The sequence below is a fragment of the Schistocerca americana genome, chromosome 4 (assembly GCF_021461395.2).
Source record: "Schistocerca americana isolate TAMUIC-IGC-003095 chromosome 4, iqSchAmer2.1, whole genome shotgun sequence".
NCBI classification, from domain to species: Eukaryota; Metazoa; Arthropoda; class Insecta; order Orthoptera; family Acrididae; genus Schistocerca; species Schistocerca americana.
This window is the reverse complement of record NC_060122.1, coordinates 385,403,526-385,427,033: the sequence shown is the minus strand read 5'-3', so window position 1 is coordinate 385,427,033 and position 23,508 is coordinate 385,403,526. Positions and strand designations below refer to the sequence as shown.

Sequence of the window (23,508 nt, the reverse complement as noted above, 5' to 3'; positions counted from 1 at the left end):
AAATCCTGCCCCTTGCGATTTCAAATACGGATGTAATATCCAACGTGGACGTTGATTGACCGTATTATACAGCTTATAGTAGCCAAAATTTTTGGAAGTTCATAAAACACAATGTTACTATAGATTCGAGTGTGAGGATATTAAATAACAGATTTGGCTTACTTGACTTTTCGGGTATTTATCCGTTCCATGCCGAATAAAATCGTGTCCTCCAGTTCCTAGGTGTTTTGTCCGGGAATTATACAAATCACACGATATTTCAGTCATCTCTAAGTGAGCGTGTTATAACGCTGTGTTGCTGAAATGATGTGTTAAAGTGTTTCAGGGATTTCGTCCAGCAGAACACACATAACCTACCCAGGCACTTTTACATTTGCACAGAAATATTGAAAGGAACAAGCAGCCAACATGATCAAACAATTTACGATTTTCTTACCGGTTGTCCCTCTCTGGTATTTTCTCTGGCGTAGCGACAGATATTTGCAATTTCTTTTTGGCGATGTGTAGCTGAAGTCATTCCTAACAAATACTACTCATCATGTGTTTCTAGCGACTCCCAGTGTCGACGGAAAGCGTCGGTTTGTTTCCCAACAAAACATTTTTTAAAGCGGAACTCTTCCATAGATCGGTCCCACATTAGTCTAGTGGGATATGCGTTTTTTCGATATTTATTCACAGGGACAGCAAAATACAAAACTAACCTGTACTGTAGCAGCGACTGAGGAGTTCTGTGCAGCTCACATTGACTGCTGCCGCAATGCAGCAACGCTGCTCGCTCGCTGCTGAAATTACCCTCTATATAACGTATCGTCACTCTAAAAATAAGGAATATGATGCCATTTGCCCCTCACCATATTTGTTTCGGAGATCACAACACGTTTATGTTTCTTTCGACTTCTTCAATGAAATAGTTTAGAAAGCCATTAAGCAAAAAAATAAAAGCGTAGAGCAGGGAGCTCTAAACAGAAGCGAGTACATTTATTTCATAAGTATTGCACAGCACTATTGAGGCACTTGTCCCATAGCGACTCACTACTATGAATGGTCGTCTCGTAAAATACCTGGGGCCGCGCTGGGAACCAGTTCCGAACGTACCGCTTGACGTCCTCATCTGAGGTGAGTCGTTTGCCTCACAGAGCCTTCTTCAGCTAATCAAAAACGGCATACTCACAGGGAGACAGGTCCAGACTCTATGGAAGGCGACTGAGGGCTTCGCATCTTAATATCTGAAAGAGGTCCTTGACTGTGTTTGATGTATGCTGCCTTGTATTTTTGTATAGCACAATGACTCCTACTGTGTGTTGCACTGCCCGTTTTGATTTCATAGCTTTGCGAAGCGTGGCCAAGGCTGCGCATTCATAGTGGTACAACACTGCAGAAGTTGGTAAGAAGGGGGCACTTTTGGTTAAAGAATGAGGTGAGCATAACCTTTCATCCATTTATGAGGACGGCCTTGTATATTTTTGGGTGGCGGTGTCTGCTTGCTTACACTGGAGACTTCACCGTTTTGATTCGGGTTCGAAGTGATGACACCACGTCTCCAGCGACCACTCATGATAGTAACTCACTTCCGTCCTTGATACAGTTCAAGAGAGAGTCCCATTCGACAAACTTCATGTGGTGGTTGAAGATTGTGAGCCACCCATTGGGCACACACTTTGTGTGCCTGTTCTGCCGTAAAGTGCTTAACACCCGACAGCTTCATGGTAGGAAGATGAGTCCTACTGAGGAAAACTTCAAAATATGTGTGATGCGCTTAACAGCTATCTACGTGATAAATTCTCCAACTTCATCTCCGTGAGAGATAGCATCAAAGCATAAACATCATTTATCCTACATAGAATTGTAACGTGATATCAGGAGAAATACTGGGTAAAATCGGCAAGGAAGCATTTAAACATCCTGTGACCATGCTATACAAAGTGGAATCGGCATACTTTAAGACGGCTTTTCTGTCGGTACAACTGCATGGAATACCTCATCAGCCCTCGGTTCTTTTTGGATGTACTGATTTAACTACAGGTTGATAGGACTGCAGCTCTTCGTCTTACGTCTTTTCAATCCCGAATCCAGGCATCTCTGTCTGTAACTTATATCTTCTACATGTTGTTTATTACCATTCTTTCGCTATAGCCTATCCCTAGAATTTCAAATATCTGTTTGCTACCTCGTCATAAATGCTACCATCATGACAGTCAGACGTATCGCAGACTCTTCCCACCGCTGCAGGAATGTGATAGCAAAATGTTCGACAAATGTCGTATGTTGGGAGAAACTGCGAGAAACTGTACCAGAAAATCAATCTCTTACACCTTGCGTCTCATGATCATACATATACTGTGACGGTTTGAGGTATTATTTGTCAAAACACTGAAAGTCCTTGTTCGTTCAACTGTCACTTGTCTTGTGACAGCCAGAGCGAGAGCACCAGCAGCAGCGAGTACTGTTTGTATAAAGCGTTTATTTTGCATTTTGTTTACGACCTTCCACTAAGGAAGGGATTCTATTTGTGTTTATCTGCTCTGCATAGTAACTAACAGTTCTTGATAAAACTTTACGAAGTTTAGAACAGAAAGCGCCCTAAAACCGTCTTTTGTTTGTTTCGCGGCCGTTAGTCACTAGTCACTTGAATCAGCAGTTGTCTTGTGACAGCCAGAGCGAGAGCACCAGCAGCAGCGAGTACTGTTTGTATAAAGCGGTTATTTTGCATTTTTTTTACGACCTTCCACTAAGGAAGGGATTCTATTTGTGTTTATCTGCTCTGCATAGTAACTAACAGTTCTTGATAAAACTTTACGTAGTTTTCGTGTTAGATTTCTTAGTGTTTTCTTGATCGTTTAGAACAGAAAGCGCCCTAAAACCGTCTTTTGTTTGTTTCGCGGCCGTTAGCCACTAGTCACTTGAATCAGCAGTTGTCTTGTGACAGCCAGAGCGAGAGCACCAGCAGCAGCGAGTACTGTTTGTATAAAGCGTTTATTTTGCATTTTGTTTACGACCTTCCACTAAGGAAGGGATTCTATTTGTGTTTATCTGCTCTGCATAGTAACTAACAGTTCTTGATAAAACTTTACGAAGTTTTCGTGTTAGATTTCTTAGTGTTTTCTTGATCGTTTAGAACAGAAAGCGCCCTAAAACCGTCTTTTGTTTGTTTCGCGGCCGTTAGCCACTAGTCACTTGAATCAGCAGTTGTCTTGTGACAGCCAGAGCGAGAGCACCAGCAGCAGCGAGTACTGTTTGTATAAAGCGTTTTTGTACTTATTTGCTGCGCTTAGCTTTTAAATAGTTTTTCTGGGAAAACCTAGCGTAGTTTTCGCGTCTCGTATTTCAGTGAGTGTTTCTTGATTATCAGAGTAGCTCATCAGAAGATTATCTTGGGAATTTGTCACCGTATAGAGTAGGGTAAACATAGTCATGTGTAGGGACTGTGGTTGTTGTGAGCGGACGCAAGGAGAATTGGCCACTCTTCGGGGGCAGGTGGAGGCTTTGTCTGTTAGGCTCATCGAGCTCGAGGCGCAGGCGTCGGCTCGTAGTGGCGTTGGGGCAACTGTGGTGAGACCTATGCCTACTTCGGTGGCCTTGGAATCACATGGAACCCCTGATGTCGCTGCGTCTTCCGGCAGTGAGCATCTTACCGGTCAGCCATCACTCCAGGGTGAATGGCGGACAGTGGTGGGCTCGCGCGTGCCTGGCCGAAAGGCGAAGGTGGGATCTGGCCGCGTGGCAGCTGCCTTACCCCTTTCCAACAGGTACGGGGTGCTTCCTAGTGGTGATGACATCGTTTCCGAGCCACCACAGGATGCCTCGCCTGTTGGGCCAGTGGCCGATTCTCCGGCAAGGTCCCGACAGTCACAGAGGGCGGGCCTATTAGTTATAGGGAGCTCCAACGTTAGGCGGGTTATGGAGCCCCTTAGGAAAATAGCGGGTAGGTCGGGGAAGAATGCCAGTGTGCACTCGGTGTGCTTGCCGGGGGGTCTCGTCTGTAATGTGGAGGAGGCCCTTCCGGCAGCTATTGAACGCACTGGGTGTGACCGGCTGCAGATAGTAGCACATGTCGGAACGAATGACGCCTGCCGCTTGGGTTCTGAGGCCATCCTTGGTTCCTTCCGGCGGCTGGCTGATTTGGTGAAGACAACCAGCATCGCACGCGGAGTGCAAGCTGAGCTTAATATCTGCAGCATAGTGCCCAGAGTCGATCGCGGTCCTCTGGTTTGGAGCCGTGTGGAGGGTCTAAACCAGAGGCTCAGACGACTCTGCGACTATAATGGTTGCAAATTCATCGACCTCCGTTATTGGGTGGAGAACTGTAGGGCCCCCCTAGACAGGTCAGGCGTGCACTACACACCGGAAGCAGCTACTAGGGTAGCAGAGTACGTGTGGCGTGCACACGGGGGTTTTTTAGGTTAGAGGGACCCCCCCTTGGGCAAACGATAAAATACCTGACGGCTTACCAGAGAGGACATTATCATCGTTGATAAAGAACGTCCGTCCTCAGAGACCAAAAACAGGAAAAGTTAACGTAATATTGGTAAACTGCAGGAGTATCCAGGGCAAGGTTCCTGAATTAGTATCTCTTATTGAAGGAAATAGTGCGCATATAGTATTAGGAACGGAAAGTTGGTTAAAACCGGAAGTGAACAGTAACGAAATCCTAGACACAGAATGGAATATATACCGCAAGGATAGGATAAACGCCAATGGTGGAGGAGTATTTATAGCAGTAAAGAATTCAATAATATCCAGTGAAGTTATTAGCGAATGCGAATGTGAAATAATCTGGGTTAAGTAAAGTATCAAAGGTGGGTCAGATATGATACTCGGATGCTTCTATAGACCACCTGCATCAGCAACCGTAGTAGTTGAGCGCCTCAGAGAGAACCTGCAGAACGTCGTGAAGAAGTTTCGTGATCATACTATTGTAATAGGGGGAGACTTCAATCTACCAGGTATAGAATGGGATAGTCACACAATCAGAACTGGAGCCAGGGACAGAGACTCTTGTGACATTATCCTGACTGCCTTGTCCGAGAATTACTTCGAGCAGATAGTTAGAGAACCAACTCGTGAAGCTAACGTTTTAGACCTCATAGCAACAAATAGACCGGAACTTTTCGACTCCGTGAATGTAGAAGAGGGTATCAGTGATCATAAGTCAGTGGTTGCATCAATGACTACAAGTGTAATAAGAAATGCCAAGAAAGGAAGGAAAATATATTTGCTTAACAAGAGTGATAGGGCACAAATCGCAGAATATCTGAGTGACCACCATCAAACGTTCATTTCTGAGGAAGAGGATGTGGAACAAAAATGGAAAAAATTCAGAAACATCGTCCAGTACGCCTTAGATAAGTTCGTACCGACTAAGGTCCAAAGCGAGGGGAAAGATCCACCGTGGTATAACAATCATGTACGAAAGGTACTACGGAAACAAAGAAAGCTTCATCATAGGTTTAAGAGTAGTCGAATCATAGCTGATAAGGAAAAGCTGAACGAAGCGAAAAAGAGCGTAAAGAGAGCAATGAGAGAAGCATTCAACGAATTCGAACATAAAACATTGGCAAACAATCTAAACAAGAACCCTAAAAAGTTTTGGTCATATGTAAAATCGGTAAGCGGATCTAAATCCCCTATTCAGTCACTCGTTGACCACGATGGCACCGAAACAGAGGACGACCGAAGAAAGGCAGAAATACTGAATTCAGTGTTCCGAAACTGTTTCACTGCGGAAAATCGTAACACGGTCCCTGACTTCAGCCGTCGCACGGACGCCAAAATGGAAAATATTGAAATAAACGATATCGGAATTGAAAAACAACTGCTATCACTTAGTAGCGAAAAGCATCCGGACCAGACGAGATACCCTTAAGATTCTACAGTGATTATGCTAAAGAACTTGCCCCCTTTCTATCAGCAATTTATCGTAGATCGCTGGAAGAACGTAAAGTACCTAGCGACTGGAAGAAAGCGCAGGTCGTTCCCATTTTCAAGAAGGGTCATAAATCAGATGCAAATGATTATAGGCCTATTTCGCTTACGTCAATCTGTTGTAGAATAATGGAACATGTTTTGTGTTCTCGCATTATGACGTTCTTAGATAATACAAATCTCCTTCATCATAACCAACATGGATTCCGCAAACAGAGATCATGTGAAACTCAGCTCGCCCTATTTGCCCAAGAAATTCACAGTGCCGTAGACACTGGCGAGCAGATTGATGCGGTATTCCTGGACTTCAGGAAGGCATTTGATACGGTTCCGCACTTACGTTTAGTGAAAAAAATACGAGCTTACGGAATATCGGACCAGGTTTGTGATTGGATTCAGGATTTCCTAGAAGAAAGAACACAACATGTCATTCTTAACGGTTCAAAATCTGCAGATGTAGAGGTAATTTCGGGAGTACCGCAGGGAAGCGTGATAGGACCTTTATTGTTTACAATATACATAAATGACTTAGTTGACAACATCGGTAGCTCCGTGAGGCTATTTGCAGATGACACGGTTGTCTACAAGAAAGTAGCAACATCAGAAGACTCGTACGTACTCCAGGAGGACCTGCAGAGGATTAATGCATGGTGCGACAGCTGGCAGCTTTCCCTAAACGTAGATAAATGTAATATAATGCGCATACATAGGGGCAGAAATCCATTCCAGTACGATTATGCCATAGGTGGTAAATCATTGGAAGCGGTAACGACCGTAAAATACTTAGGAGTTACTATCCGGAGCGATCTGAAGTGGAATGATCACATAAAACAAATAGTGGGAAAAGCAGGCGCCAGGTTGAGATTCATAGGAAGAATTCTAAGAAAATGTGACTCATCGACGAAAGAAGTAGCTGACAAAACGCTTGTTCGTCCGATTCTTGAGTATTGCTCATCAGTATGGGACCCTTACCAGGTTGGATTAATAGAAGAGATAGACATGATCCAGCGAAAAGCAGCGCGATTCGTCATGGGGACATTTAGTCAGCGCGAGAGCGTTACGGAGATGCTGAACAAGCTCCAGTGGCGGACACTTCAAGAAAGGCGTTACGCAATACGGAGAGGTTTATTATCGAAATTACGAGAGAGCACATTCCGGGAAGAGATGGGCAACATATTACTACCGCCCACATATATCTCGCGTAATGATCACAACGAAAAGATCCGAGAAATTAGAGCAACTACGGAGACTTACAAGCAGTTGTTCTTCCCACGCACAATTCGTGAATGGAACAGGGAAGGGGGGATCAGATAGTGGTACAATAAGTACCCTCCGCCACACACCGTAAGGTGGCTCGCGGAGTATAGATGTAGATGTAGTAGATACAACATTACAAGGCACGCGGGGACTACTAATGATCCAACTTACACGTTAAAGTACATTTGTCAGTGTCTGACTTATGCTGTCATACAGTTTTTGATGAAGTAGCATGCTGGACACTAGAAACAGTCATTTGTATAGGTATGAAGCGAGGATTGTCATGCTTTCAGCCGTCCACATTCAATTACCGTCAGAGTCAGCCAAATACTGTAGTGTCTCCAAACTAGGGTATTAACATTATCTGACTGTACAAATCGTCTGTCACCTTCTGGTGACAGCGGTAACTTAATCACACAGTGCTGACTACATGACACTTGCCACCCTACATCGTCATGTTCTAACATTCGGCGTGGTGTCTGTTGTTCTATGTCGTGTCTCCCTACCAGTTTCGCACAACGACGCTCTGAGCGTGTTTTTTAGGGAATTGACTAGTTTGAACCTGGGACCTGTTGCTGGTAAGGAGACGCCAGACCACACATGAGATGTAGAGTTCAGAAGAGTTCAGTGAGACTAGCGATGATATAACCAAATACTTAATGATTTCAGCGTCAGTTCCACTGCACTCCCTGTAAAAGAATCTTAATACTAACTAAATTTAGTGGAAGGGGTTCAAGGCTTTCCTATTTTTAGTTAGCTGGTCAAATAACGTCGAAAAAGCAGTTAAGTTTACCATTGGAAATTTTATTCTACTCACAAAACATTGTTTGTAAATTGCACTATTGATAAAAGGAAATGTTTTAATACAGGATGATAAAAACCAACTGCGTTCAACAAAAATGTGAACGAATATTCCCTGAATGGGTTTCCAAGTTCTACAATGGATCGAAGGATGACCTATGCCATATCACATCTATAATCTAGGTTTAAATTAAGTTTCACAAAAGAGAAAACTATCAAAATGGTCTACAGTGACCCTCAATTGTCTTTAATTACTTATCTAACTTGTCGTAAATTACAGTGGCTGATGTGGCTTCTCAATAATTATATAACAGAAAAATCATCGCGTTTCAGATTTTAACTTACGTAGCAAATGTGAATACCATGAGCTTCAATTGACGATCGACACTAGTAGCACGTAAAAAGGGGATGTAACGGATGAGACTTCTGCAGTTCTGAGTGAAGCTTTATGCGCTGTTATGCGGCATCGCGTGCGTTCATTACCTTGTCGTTGGTTAGGCAGTGTCAGTGGGCGTCGGCTGGCACAGCTCCACGCACCTCGCCGTCTCGGAAGCAACTCTCTCCTAACTTCTCCTTACTACAATTTACCGAAGTTGGTTTAAAAAAACTGTCTGGCTGTGTCTTCATCTGACCAATCAGGGTCTAAATGTTAACCTTAAGCTCCCCCTACAAAAATTCTGTCTATCCAATGAGAAACGTTATACTTTTCGTGATGGTGAAATGTTTTTAAAGTTTGCAACGTAACAGAGACGCGAAAAAGTCTCACGCTAAAACTTGCGGTTGGTGTGGCCCTTTTAGTGTTATCGTAAGATCTACACTGTTCTTCTGAAGGGCTCTAGCTTTTAACATGGCCTGGGGGTGGTCCTGGTGGTTAGCTGGAGACGTGGGTGTCCGTCCCTTATCGTAGGGCCTTCTAGCTTAACACGGTTCTGCTCTCGGCTTCTGTTCTCGTTTCTCCCCTCGTAACTGCGTCTGTCTCACGGTGGGAAGGTATGACATGCATTTAGGCATTCTTGTGTTAGTCTGTGGTATTCTATTTGCTCACTCGTTACTCGTATTACTTTGGTTAATTTAATGTCACGATTTATTCGGAGCTATGTGACATACTACTGGATTTGCTTATCATGTCAGGGTTTTCATGGAAGGTGTTGGATTTGCCTGACACCTTACAATGTTACAGCAAAAGCAGTGAAACTGTTCCCAAGTGCTACGGTTACAGTGAGACTGCAACGAATTCCCCATTTTACAGCATAAATTGTACCAAATTTACTCACGTACATGCGGAGAATCTAGTAGGATAAGAGAGTATTTTGGATTTTATACTTGGTACAAGTGGTCGTCTTGCATTCCGAACTTAGCACATGTAGCCTAGTTTCACTGTAATGGCAGAAAAACTCAATGGGTGACAGGAAGGAAAACTCAACCGTGTAGGCCGCACCAGGTATGCAATGTTTACAAACTAAAAAAGCTGACGAAATGTGTTATATGTCCATACACATCAGCATCTGTAGGCTACTGTCATAGAAACATCATTACCCTACTAAGTGGTTTACTGTGTTACATTCCTGGTGAGTGAATAACCCGTTTGCAGGCATGAAACGGTACTGGGGAAGCAGTTCAGCTACAAGTGTAGACAAAATGGAGCGTGCTTTGTCTAAGCAGTTTACTGTGATGGAATGTCATGTTCGTGTCATTAATTAGTGGATTTTGAAAGATTAACACTACATTGAACTCTCAGTTTGATGAAAGTCCTATAATACTATATTTAGCATAGTATATTGTGTTGACATGTTACATTCCTAGCGAGTGAATGCAAGAAATTCGTACCAAAGACATCTTCTGTCGTTTCCTGATGGGTGAGCTTTCCAAGGGTTCACCAAATAGTTCCATAAAATCCGTACACGTAAGGACATCACACTTTGGATGAGTTGGCTGTCATACGTCAGGTTTCTGAATGTAGACTGCTGAAAATGAGTGTTCTGCTTAGGGCTCACATTGTTGAAGTGTATTTTCACTATTCGTCAGTCGTCCTCACATATTTTGTACGGTAATAAAGTATCTTTGTCAGTGGTTGAGAGATGAACATTCCATTTATTTGCGCTGAATTCTGACATAACTGATATCAATCATAACTTTTCAGCACAACATTCATGTCAGTAATTCGTGGATTTTAACAAATTAACAGTACATTGAACTCTTGTTCAGAGAACATCACATAAGAAGGTATTTAACGTTGCAGAGAATAACACCATATTAATTGGTGTACTATGCAATAAGAGTGGTCTGACGCTGGAGATAGTGAAAACTCAAAGTCTGGAAACAACTCCGAGTGTCCTTCTCCAATGGAGCTTGTCTGAAAATAGTTCTGTGCACTGTTCCAATACGTCGGACGCTGTATCAGGGCGTCTGTCTGTATGCTGTGATAGTGATTTTCAGTTATTCTTCTTGTACTAAATTAAACATATGGATCCGCCTATAATCTGTGTATGTTGTTGTAACACTAGATACAGTATCTGTATATGCCTGTAGCAGATATTTGACGATGGTCTCCTATTTAACCCTCCCTGATGTCTGTTAGGTCTGATATATTATGGATTATTAACGGCGGCAGGTTCAGTGACAGTTGTAGGATCAACTCTGATTCAACTGGTAGACATATGAGCAGTAGCATTGTCTTTCAATCTTATTCAACATCTACTGGGTCAAGACTCCATTCTACTGACGTGTATGACAACCGCTTTCATGTCAATAATGACGCTACATTCTTCCAGAGACAGAAGAAAACTTCGTCTTCTGACATCACGCATCGCCGGTCGTACTCGTGTTTGCGTGAGATACTGTACATATCCCTCGTTGCGTATGGACCACAAATCTGCACATTTTCTTCGATCTTATGACACTTGTCACTCTTCATCTACACTAAGCTGACAAACGTCATAGGACAACAATATGCACATATACAGATGGCAGTAGTATCGCGTACACAAGGTACAGTGAAGCGCTAAAGAAACTGGTATAAGCTTGCATATTCAAATACAGAGATATGAAAACAGGCAGACTACGGCGCTGCGGCAAGCAATGCCTGTATAATACAAGTGTCTGGCGCAGTTGTTAGATCGGTTACTGCTGTTTCAATGGTAGGTTATCAAGATTTAAGTGAGTTTGAACGTGGTGTAATAGTCGGCGCACGAGCGATGGGACACAGCATCTCCGAGGTAGCGACGGAGCGGGAATTCTTCCGTATGACCATTTCACGAGTGTACCGTGAATATCAGGAATCCGGTAAAACATCAAATCTCCGATGTCCCTATGGCCGGAAAAAAATCCAGCGAGATCGGAACTATCGACGACTGAAGTGAATCGTTCGACGCGACAGAAGTACAACCCTTCCGCAAATTGCTGCAGATTTCAATGCTGGCCCATCAACCAGTTCATCGTGGGCACCATTCAACAAAACATCATCGATATGGGCTTTCGGAGCCGAAGGCCCACTAGTGTACCCTTAATGACTGCACCATACAAAGTGTTACACCTCGCCTTGGCCCGTCAACACCGACTTTTGAATGATGATGGATGGAAAGATGTTGCCTGGTCGGACGAGTCCCATTTCAAATTGTACGAAGTGACGGACGTGTACGGGTATGATGACAAACTCATGAATCGATGGGCCCAGCATGTCAGCAGTGGACTGTTCAAGCTGGTGGTGGCCCTTGTAATGGTGTGGGGCTTGTTCAGTTGGAGTGATGTGGGACCCCTGATAAGTCTAGAAACGACTCTGACAAGTGACATGTACGTAAGCATGCTTTCTGATCACCTGCATCCATTCATGTCCGTCGTGCATTCCGACGGTCTTTGGCAATTCTAGCAGGACAATGCAACACCCTACACGTCCAGAATTTCTACAGAGTGACTTCAGGAATACTCTTCTGAATTGAAACACTTTCGCTGGCCACCAAAGTCCTTCGACATGAACATTATTGAGCATATCTGGGATGCCTTGCAATGTGCTGTTCAGAGAAGTCTCCACCCCCTCGTACTCTTATGGATTTATCGACAGCCCTCGAGGATTCATGGTGTCAACTCCCCCCAGCACTACTACAGACCTTAGTCGACTCCATGACAGGTCTTGTTGCGGCGCTTCTCTGTGCTCGCGGAGGAACTGCACAATATTACGCAGGTATACTACGCTATTGGCCATTAAAATTGCTACACTGCGAAGATGACGTGCTACAGACGCGAAATTTAACCGACAGGAAGAAGATACTGTGACATGATAATGATTAGCTTTTCTGAGCATTCACACAAGGTTGGCGCTGGTGGCGACGCCTACAACGTGCTGACATGAGGAAAGTTTCCAACCGATTTCTCATTCACAAACAGCATTTGAACGGTGTTGCCTGGGGAATCGTTGTTGTGATGCCTCGTGTAAGGACGAGAAATCACGTTTCCGACTTTGATAAAGGTCGGATTGTAGCCTATCGCGATTGCGGTTTATCGTATCGCGACATTGCTGTTCGCGTTGTTCGACATCCAATAACTGTTAGCAGAATATGGAGTCGGTGGGTTCAGGAGGGTCATACGGAACGCCGTGCTGGACCCCAACGGCCTCGTATAACTAGCAGTCGAGATGACAGGCATCTTATTCGCATGGCTGTAACGGATCGTGCAGCCACGTCTCGATCCCTGAGTCAACAGATGGGGACGGTTACAAGACAACAGCCATTTGCACGAACAGTTCGACGACGTTTACAGCAGCATGGACTATCAGCTCGGAGACCATGGCTGCGGTTACTATAGACGCTGCATCACAGACAGGAGCGCCAGCGATGGTGTACTCAACGTCGATCCTGGGTGCACGAATGACAAAACGTTATTTTTTCGGATGAATCCAGGTTCTGTTTACAGCATCATGATGGTCGCATCCGTGTTTGGCGACATCGCAGTGGACGCACATTGGAAGCGTGCATTCGTCATCGCCATACTGGCGTATCACCGGGCGTGATGGTATGGGGTGCCATTGGTTACACGTCTCGGTCACCTCTTGTTTGCATTGACGGCACTTCGAACAGTGGACGTTACATTTCAGATGTGTTACGACCCGTGGTTCTACCCTTCATTCGTTCTCTGCGAAACCCTACACTTCAGCAGGATAATGCACGACCGCATGTTGCAGGTCCTGAGCGGGCCTTTCTGGATGCAGAAAATGGTCGATTGTTGCCCTGGCCAGCACATTCTCCAGATCTCTCACCAACTGAAAAAGTCTGGTCAATGGTGCCCGAGTAACTGGCTCGTCACAATACGCCAGTCACTACTGCTGATGAACTGTGGTATCGTGTTGAAGCTGCGTGGGCGGCTGTACCTGTACACGCCATCCTAGCTCTGTTTTACTCAATGCCCAAGGGTATCAAGGCCGTTATTACGGCTAGAGGTGGTTGTTTTGGGTACTGATTTCTCAGGATCTATGCACCCAAATTGCGTGAAAATGTAATCACATGTCAGTTCTAGTATAATATATTTGTCCAATGAATGCCCGTTTATCATCTGCATTTCTTCTTTTTCTTCCTGGTGTAGCAATTTTAATGCTCAGTAGTGTACTTTCTTTGGCTCTTCAGTGTATGAAAGGGCAGTGCATTGGCTGAGCTGTTATTTGTACTCAGCGAAGACGTGATCATGCTCGCATGATGGTATTTAACAAACATTTTACGCGGAATGGTAGTTGGCGTTAGACGCTCGGGACACTTAATTTTCGAAATAGTTATGGAGTTCAATTTTCGGATGACCACAAAGTCAAGAGTGTACCGAGAATACCAAATTTAAGGGATTATCTCTCAGCACGGGCAACGCAGCTTCCGACAGGTTCCACTTGATGTCCGAGTTGTCAGTGCTAACAGACAAGCAGCACTGGGTGAAATAACCGTAGATATCTATGTAGAAATACAACAATTGTATCCGTTAGGACAGTGTGGTGAAATCTGGCGTTAATGGGCTATGGCAGAAGACAATCGACGCGAGTGACTTTGTTAACATCACGACATCGCTCACAGCGCCTCACTTGGGCTCGTAACCATATCGGTTGGACCCTAGACGACTGGAAAACAGTGGCCTGGTCACATGAGTCCCGATTTCAGTTTGATAGGGCTCGAGTATGGCACAGTCCCCATGAAGCCTTGCACACCAGTTGTCAACAAGACAAGGTTTAGTGGCTCCATAATCGTATGGACTGTATTAATATTAAATCGAGCGGGTCCGGGTGATGTTTGGCTACTTAGAGGCCATTTGCAGCCATTCATTGACTTCATGTTCCCAAACACCGACAGAATTTTTGTTGATGAAATGCTCCATGTCACCGAGCCGCAACTGTTCGTGACTGGTTTTGAGGAACATTTGCCTCGGGCATGGATGTGTGTGATGTCATTAGGTTAGTTAGGTTTAAGTAGTTCTAAGTTCTAGGGGACTGATGACCGCAGAAGTTAAGTACCATAGTGCTCAGAGCCATTTTTAGGAACATTCTGGATAATTCGAGCGAATGATTTAGCCACCCAGGTCGTCCGACATGAATCCCATCGAACATATATGGGACATAATTGAGAGGTCAGTTCGCATACAAATTCATGCACCGGAATTAAGGATGGCTCTGTACTTGTGCAGGGGCTGCCAACTACTTGTTGAGTCCATGCCACGTCGAGTTCCTCCACTTAGCCGTGTATAAAGAGATCCGACACGATTTAGGAGGTATCCCATGATTTGTCACCTGTGGTTTGCGGCAGGGCAGGACTTCTGCCGATAAAAATGCTACTCTATCTCGTCTAGAATTACCTTCAATATCTGTAAGTCTGAGACTTTCACGCTACTTCTGCAAAGCTACAAACTGTGAACTTATAAATGCTGCTCTACGAACTGTAATTGCTTTAGGTTGGATACAGAGCTCTGGAAAAACTTCCCAACATAAATTCCTTGATTTAGGCACCAAACTGAAAATTAAAGTTACTTCCCTGTTGACGTTGGAGTCTGTCATACTAATAAGCTTACGGGCAATGTGACAGAATACTGTTAGGTTCAGTCTTCAAATGCTGCCTCCCTGTTTGGTGATAATAGCGTTGTTCCTTAGATTTTGCTATTTACAGCTACAGAACATCATTGCAGTTGTGCAGGATAAAAAAGTAAAATTCACTGTATGTATGCTCTATACTTCCAGCTGGATCGGTGTCTTTGTTTTAAGAATCGAATCGTATTACATTGGTTTGATGATGTACATACCAGGGCTGGAACTTAAATAGTTCAAAAATGATCAAATGTGTTTGAATTTCTAAGGGACCAAACTGCTGAGTTCATCGGTCCCTAGGATTACACTCTACTTAAACGAACTTAATCTAACTTATGCTAAGAACAACACACACAACCATGTCCGAGGGAGGACTCGAACCTCCGGCGGGAGTACTTAAATAGTGGCAACATTTTATTCACAACCAATACAAAAGAGTTACATGTTTGCACTTGTTACTGTGCTTCAAAGTAGTCACCAGCGTTGTGTAGAACCCGTAGCCAGCGATGTGGAAGGCGTAGTATACCTTTATCAGAGCCTGTTCTGTTGATGGTGCCAACGGAGCGGTCTACTTTGAAGGACATTGACAGGCGAAAACATGTAACGCTTTTGTATCGTTTGTGAGTAAATAGTTGCCACTAATTAAGTTCCAACCCTCGTAGTTCATCGTAACGGTAATCTAATATCGGCGCTCATGACATTCCTGCTATCCGCTTCGTTGACTGTGTGCTGTCTGGTGTAGAGTGTTGCAGTTATACATATAAATGAATTGCAGGAAATGCCCTATTGCGAAAAACTGTATCAAACTCCAAAAACCATCTTGTCCATCACATATGGTAGACTTGCAAGTAGTCTGGACATAACCATGTTGTTCAGATTCATATCTGTAGTGATTTTGAGTCAGTGACAGGATTTGGTGAGATTCTGTCATCATTATGCCCACGTTTTTTTGGAAGTTACTGCGAGTGAGATATGTTCTGTTCATGTTACTACAAAAGCAGCAGCATACTGTTGGGTTCAGACCACAAACACTGCTGTTCTGCACACGTCAGATGTTCACTATCATCACACTGGTCAGGGATGTGCCTATTGATAACAGTCGGTTTTTGTAAGTACAATCTAAAATAACTGTGCCAGATGACATGATGGCAGCTTACCATAGACGTTGGCGAAAACCTGAAGCATGTTTGCAATCCGTGAAAACCCTCGAGAGTTCCAGAAATTTCAAAGGTATATCACCAACTAAATACATACACACAGTGCACTCGAGAGATGAAGCATCACTAACTGCTTGAAATTATATGTTCGAAGCCACTCTCCTACGTATTTAGTTCTTCCACATTTCCCCCATGTTCACAACCCTTTCTCTATTCCACTTATATGCTCACGACGGTGACGTGGACGTCACGATTTTTTAACTTTTTCTCAGCGTGGTTGAGTGTTTGTACGGTTTCGGACTGCGCGGCTACTCCCGCCGGAGGTTCGAGTCCTCCCTCGGCCATGGGTGTGTGTGTTGTTCTTATTATAAGTTAGTTTAAGTAATGTGTAAGTCTAGGGACCGATGACCTCAGCAGTTTGGTCCTTTTGGAATTCACACACATTTTAACGGTTTCGGATTTCTGTACAAACGATTCCACTTTGCCTGCGATATTTCGCCATATTAGCTGTCATCTTTATGTGCTCTGACTTTTGATGTTAAGTGCATTCGTCTCAGTGTCACTACCAGCTTCTGTTTCAGAATCGAATCTACATAGTTGCTCTACAAGTCTTCACACAGCGCATGTTGCAGAACAGCTTTCCTGTTCCATACGACAGCAGCCAATGCACCAAATGACATCATGTGGTGTCTGTATAACCAGCCACGTACTCTGTCAAGTAGCTTCATCTATATTGTGAGGAAAATATCTAGTACCTCTACAGTGCTTATAAGCGTGTTTCCAGCAGACCATTGTAGTACTGGTCTGTTGATTTTACTTTAACATTTCGACCTAAGGATTGTTGGATGGCGCTAATTCGTGTCTAACACATTATCAGTGCTTTTATCACAAACCAGGAAACACGTTTTACTGACGACCTATTTTCAACTTCTCGAGGTTAGTGTGTATTCCATCTGATGCCATATGCGTCAGTGTTTGTGTCTCACAGAATCAACTATATATTGGATCTAAAAGGCATACCAGAACTGCAGTTACTCATAGCAGTCACTATACGATTTTTATGCTGCATTTTCATCCCCTTGAAATCCCTTCCAAGATGATGGCGTGGCAGGTGCTGGAAATAGATTTGCTACATTGGAAAGTTAATAGCGGAGCGTTCCAGAGGACTGAAAGACCTGAATTAGCTCCCACGAACGTCGCATAGACTTCATCGCAACACCATGTCCTTCTAGCACAACAATCACATCCTGTTCTACAATTAGTGTATGGCTGAGTGTGAAATCAGCCCATATCGGACACTATGCATTCCAAACTTCAGGTATAGACACATCACAATAGGCAAGCTCCTGTTTGTCGGCTCGGCATGCTTGCCCCACGTGATGTCACACAGTGCACCGGCTGCTCTCGTAACCTTCCAGTTATTCCACACTAGATTCCCGAAGATGAATTTCGTTGCTGGCCTTTGGAGCGTCCTGGTACTGCCGCGGAAGCTGTCCTCGGCATGAGATGCAATAATGTGCAGTGCTAACGTTGTTTTGAACTGGAATGTATGGAAGAGTCCTCATATACCTTCAAAGAAGGTTGGGTATGTATATGAAGAAGGTTGGGTACAATTTTTTAAATTTAAAACATTTCAGTTATACTGTTACTTACAGGCTGAAAAATAATATCAACAAAAGTAACAGTGCTGTCTCTAATGTGTACTTAAAAACAGAAGTTTATATTGCTTTCTAAATTTAATCAGACGTTAACTTGAAGCAACTGTTGTTTTTTTATACAGAATACAGTTGTCCTGGTAAATATCTGGGCGCTGCATATGGATAAGACCACTGGGGTGATCCCGAAGTGTAACGACCAGAGCGTTTTATTACTGAAGCTGGGAAGTTTAGAGACGATGATGCGTTCTTACCATTTGGTCTTGGTGAGTTATTGACAATGTAATGAGTTGTTGTTGTTGTTGTCTTCAGTCCTGAGACTGGTTTCATGCAGCTCTCCATGCTACTCTATCCTGTACAAGCCTCTTCATCTCCCAGTACTTACTGCCACCTACATCCTTCTGAATCTGTTTAGTGTATTCATCTCTTGGTCTCCCTCTACGATTTCTACCCTCCACGCTGCCCTCCAATGCTAAATTTGTAATCTCTTGATGCCTCAGAACATGTCTGACCAACCGGTCCCTTCTTCTTGTCAAGTTGTGCCACAAACTCCTCTTCTCCCCAATTCTATTCAGTACCTCCTCATTAGTTATGTGATCTACCCATGTAATCTACAGTATTCTTCTGTAGCACCACATTTCGAAAGCTTCTATTCTCTTCTTGTCCAAACTATTTATTGTCCATGTTTCACTTCCATACATGGCTACACTCCATACAAATACTTTCAGAAACGACTTCCTGACACGTAAATCTATAGTCGATGTTAACAAATTTCTCTTCTTCAGAAATGCTTTCCTTGCCATTGCCAGTCTACATTTCATATCCTCTCTACTTCGACCATCATCAGTTATTGTGCTCCTCAAATAGCAAAACTCCTTTACTACTTTAAGTGTCTCATTTCCTAATCTAATTCCCTCAGCATCACCTGATTTAATTCGACTACATTCCATGATCCTCGTTTTGCTTTTGTTGATGTTCATCTTATATCCTCCTTTCAAGACACTGTCCATTCCGTTCAACTGCTCTTCCAAGTCCTTTGCTGTCTCTGACAGAATTACAATGTCATCGGCGAACCTCAATGTTTTAATTTCTTCTCCATGGACTCTAATACCTACTCCGAATTTTTCTTTTGTTTCCTTTACTGCTTGCTCAATATACAGATCGAATAACACCCGCGAGAGGCTACAACCCTGTCTCACTCCCTTCCCAACCACTGCTTCCCTTTCATATCCCTCGACTCTTATAACTGCCATCTGGTTTCTGTACAAATTGTAAATAGCCTTTCGCTCCCTGTATTTTACCCCTGCCACCTTTAGAATTTGAAAGAGTGTATTCCAGTCAACATTGTCAAAAGCTTTCTCTAAGTCTACAAATGCTAGAAACGTAGGTTTGCCTTTTCTTAATCTTTCTTCTAAGATAAGTCGTAAGGTCAGTATTGCCTCACGTGTTCCAACATTTCTACGGAATCCAAACTGATCTTCCCCGAGGCGGCTTCTACCAGTTTTTCCATTCGTCTGTAAAGAATACGCGTTAGTATTTTGCAGCTGTGACTTATTAAACTGATAGTTCGGTAATTTTCACATCTGTCAACACCTGCTTTCTTTGGGATTGGAATTATTATATTCTTCTTGAAGTTTGAGGGTATTTCGCCTGTCGGTGAGGTAATTTGTGATCCATACCTGAAAGCTTCGATTTGTCTTTCAGGTCGTCGTCGATGTTTGGGAGAGCATTTGGCAAAATGTTGTTTATTTCAAATGTTTACCGGAATCTTGCAAAAATTTCAACTTCTTCCAGTTGATGGTACTAGCCTGAAGTACTCTACTCTTGAGGGCGTTACTCTTGCACCAAAAACTTGTGACATTATTTTCAAATCTTGCTAATATTGCAACGCCACAGAAATATAGTGATTGTCATTATAGTAACTAAAAATGAAATCTAATAGGAGAACATGTCTTACTGAATTGAAATTGAGGTGACAATGTTCAGTAAAATGAAAGTTCATTAACCTATTTCCATACAGCCACATCATCACTTCTAATTTTCCTTCCTTGAACTTCTGAGAATGTACAACAGTGTTCAAAGAAAATTATGAGATGGACTGATTAAGTTCGTAAAACTTGGTTACACTTGATCAAGAATATGAGTGTTTTCATGTCACTGTTGTCAGTACATGAGCTGTTGCAGTCCGGAATTGGGCGACTGCTAAGGTCGCAGGTTCGAATCCTGCCTCGGGCATAGATGTGTGTGACGTCGTTAGGTTAGTTAGGTTTAAGTAGTTCTAAGTTCTAGGGGACTGATGACCTCAGATGTTAAGCCCCATAGTGCTCAGAGCCATTTGAGCCATTTTTTTTAACATGTGCTGTTATTCTTAACTAACAATTAAATTCTAATTTGGTTTTTAATGCTTTTCAGAAACATCAGCACCCAAATAAGTACATCAATTTACTTACGGCAGTCTCATTAATAATTGCTTGCTACAGTATTCTGTTAGGGAAATGATTATGCAGTGGTGGCTGGACTTGCTCTGCCCAAGTGTCGCTCTTCATCACCAATTAATTCATAGTTTACATTTGTTTTAGTAAAAATCAGTAGTTAGAACACTTATAATCCTGCAAACAGAAACTTGTTTCTTGTGGAACACCTGACAGATTCATTTACTTCGACGCAACACATAAAATTAGCTATGCTGTAACAAGAGGTTTTTACAGAACAGTAACTAATTTTGGTTAAAAATTTTGCTGGGTTACCAAAAAGACCATTTGCAAAGACTGTCTGAATAAGTCAGCAACGCATTTGAAAGTAGGTTTCGATGCCCACTGCTCTGTCAATAGCTGTTCAGGGTTTTGGCCATCTATGGTGATGGCTAAAATTTTGAATGAGTTTACGGTATGCTGAGTCTTACACCCTGAAGATCTGCTTAAATCCAGAATAATTCAGTTACCAAAAGTTTGGAAGGTAGGAGACGAGATACTGGCAGAAGTAAAGCTGTGAGTACCGGGCGTGAGTCGTGCTTCGGTAGCTCAGTTGGTAGAGCACTTGCCTGCGATAGGCAAAGGTCCCGAGTTCGAGTCTCGGTCGGGCACACAGTTTTAATCTGCCAGGAAGTTTCATATCAGCGCACACTCCGCTGCAGAGTGAAAATCTCATTCTGGAAACATCCCCCAGGCTGTGGCTAAGCCATGTCTCCGCTATATCCTTTCTTTCAGGAGTGCTAGTTCTGCAAGGTTCGCAGGAGAGCTTCTGTAAAGTTTGGAAGGTAGGAGACGAGATACTGGCAGAAGTAAAGCTGTGAGTACCGGGTGTGAGTCGTACTTCGGTAGCTCAGTTGGTAGAGCACTTGCCCGCGATAGGCAAAGGACCCGAGTTCGAGTCTCGGTCGGGCACACAGTTTTAATCTGCCAGGAAGTTTCAGTTACCAAAATGTTTGATATTGATTTCACTGTAGCATTTGGCATTCACTCTGTGTTATGTAATTGCGCATAGATGAACGGTTATACTTACTGGCACTCTCATACTCCACAATGGAAGCGAAAAAGAACAACTGCAGTACCTAAATTATGTATACATGGTTTTTCAAAACTCAGTAGCAAAATTTCGGGAATGAATTCCTTATACAACAAGAAGAAAAAAATGACTGCATCAACGCGGGTCCGAAAACGCAAAGTTAACGAGTTATTCGAGTATGTAACTGTTATGCAGTGCACGCTGTCACGTGTTGTTTGCCAGATGAAAATGTACGACGATAGTTGCAAGTGTTACTGTTGTAGCTGTGCCCTCTTGTAATGTTTTGTGGTTCCTGGCTGGATGAAGAGAGGGTGTTTTGAAATGTGGGTGGCCGGTTTCCTCTCACTACAACACGAAGTGCACACGTGGCTAAAATACTCTTTATTACAGGAACCAACTGAGTACTTAATTTCGGTGCTGTCCAGTCTGAAGTTCTGTGGTAACAGCAATCAAATAACATGTACTAATTCTTGAATCTTGTCCATGTACAGATCACAATTACATACAGGATGAGCACAAAGTCTTACCCTCCTCCCGCAAACTCGATCCTCCTCGTCCGCTTGTCTCACCCATCCCTCCCACCCCCGCCCACTGCTGCGCTTGTATTCCCACGTCCCACCCGGTCTCCATCTCTCCACCCTCTTTACCCTCTCCCAAAGTGGCTTCCGCCAGCTCTCCCTCCCTGATGATGTCCTCCTCCCCTCCATCTACCCCTCCTACCAACTTTGATCCTCCCTCCCTCTTCCTGTGTCTGTTCCTTTGGGCACCCTCCCTCCCTCCTCCCTTTCTCCCCACTCCTCCCCCGGGCCTCCTCTCCCCTGTCCCTTTACTCCTCCTCCCATCTCCTCAGCCATTGGCATCTTTGTTCTCCCCTCCCCACCCTCTCCAACCCCCCTCACCCTTCTACCCCTCTTGGCAGGTCCCTGGTCTTGCACACGCTATGTGGACTTTCACGCGCCAGAGGTCATCGCCATCAGTGTCTCGCGTGTGTGATGTCGTTTTGTGTTTTCTGTGTTCGCCATCACGCTTCTACGTTCACTTGTGCCGTCGGATTCATCAGTGTTATGTGCGCCGTGTCAACGTGTTTTCAGTGTCGTTATCGTCGAGTGTGAACGGCTTCGTGTTTTTTGTGTATCTGTGACCACTATTTTTTGCCTGTCACTATGTTCATTTTTTTTTCTTTATTGTGAGTTCATTCCCCTGCCCCATATGGGCAGGGGAGGGCTGTCAGCAGCACAATCCACCGCTCTTCAGCCGAGCGACACGACAACTAAAACTGGAATAAAATAATAGACACATAAGGAGATAAAAAAGGGGAACATAAAACAGAGTAAGGGGAAAAAATGGAGGTAAAAATACACTGACATGTAGACGTTCATTTGGGACAGTTAAAAAAGTCACCAGAAAGTTAAAAAAACACAGTTGGCGATTCTTAAAACACAGAGAAGACACTGGATGCGCATGCACAGGTGAAAAGTTGGCCACAGTATTAAAAACACTCCGAAACAGCACACTTAAAACCCACTTGGAGCACACATGACGAAGAATAAAACTACCAGGTGGGACCTGCCGAGGGAAAGGTCAGAGAGGATGGAAAAGGAGGGGAGAGCATGGGGCAGCTGGGGAAGCGGCAGGATGAAGAGAGGAGGGGCAACCGTGGGTTCACGAAGAGGCAGGAGACACATGGGGCGGGAGAGGAAAAGGGAAGACAGGGCAGGAGGGAGCGCAGAGACACTGAAAGAAGGCACAAGAGATGGAGGGGGAGCAGGAGGGGAAATCCGCTCAGAAGGAGGAAGGGGGAGGAGAGGGAGCCCTGAGGAGGAGGCAGGAAGAGGGGGTTAGAGTTGGTAGGAAGGGTAGATGTCAGGGCAAAGCTCATCATCCAGGAGGGGTAGACGGTGGAAGTTGTGATGGGAAAGGAGATGGAGGGTGTGGAGATGGAGAGAGGGAGGGACACAACGGTAAAGGCGCGGCAACTGGTTGGGAGTGGAGAGGAAGGGAGACACCAGGGGGTGAGGGGGATCAAGGCGGCGGACAATATATAGTGTGCGGATGTGTTCAAGGAAAAGGAGAAGGTGGGGGAAGGGGATGAGGTCATAGAGGATGCGCGTGGGGGACGGAAGGTGGATGCGGAAGGCGAGGCGGAGTGCATGACGTTCGAGGATTTGGA

General features: G+C 44.1%; 1 protein-coding gene across 1 annotated transcript in view; it reads left to right on the top strand.

Moving 5' to 3' along the window:
* The window catches only part of LOC124613499 (methyl farnesoate epoxidase-like), a 150,667-nt gene extending 130,953 nt beyond the window's left edge, over positions 1–19,714 (top strand). Inside the window, exons 6-8 of the mRNA XM_047142206.1 lie at positions 17,835–17,857; positions 18,056–18,100; positions 19,539–19,714. Of these exons, the coding sequence (XP_046998162.1) occupies positions 17,835–17,857; positions 18,056–18,100; positions 19,539–19,714 (244 nt within the window). The remainder of the gene's footprint in view (positions 1–17,834; positions 17,858–18,055; positions 18,101–19,538) is intronic.
* Positions 19,715–23,508: the final 3,794 nt, after the last annotated feature.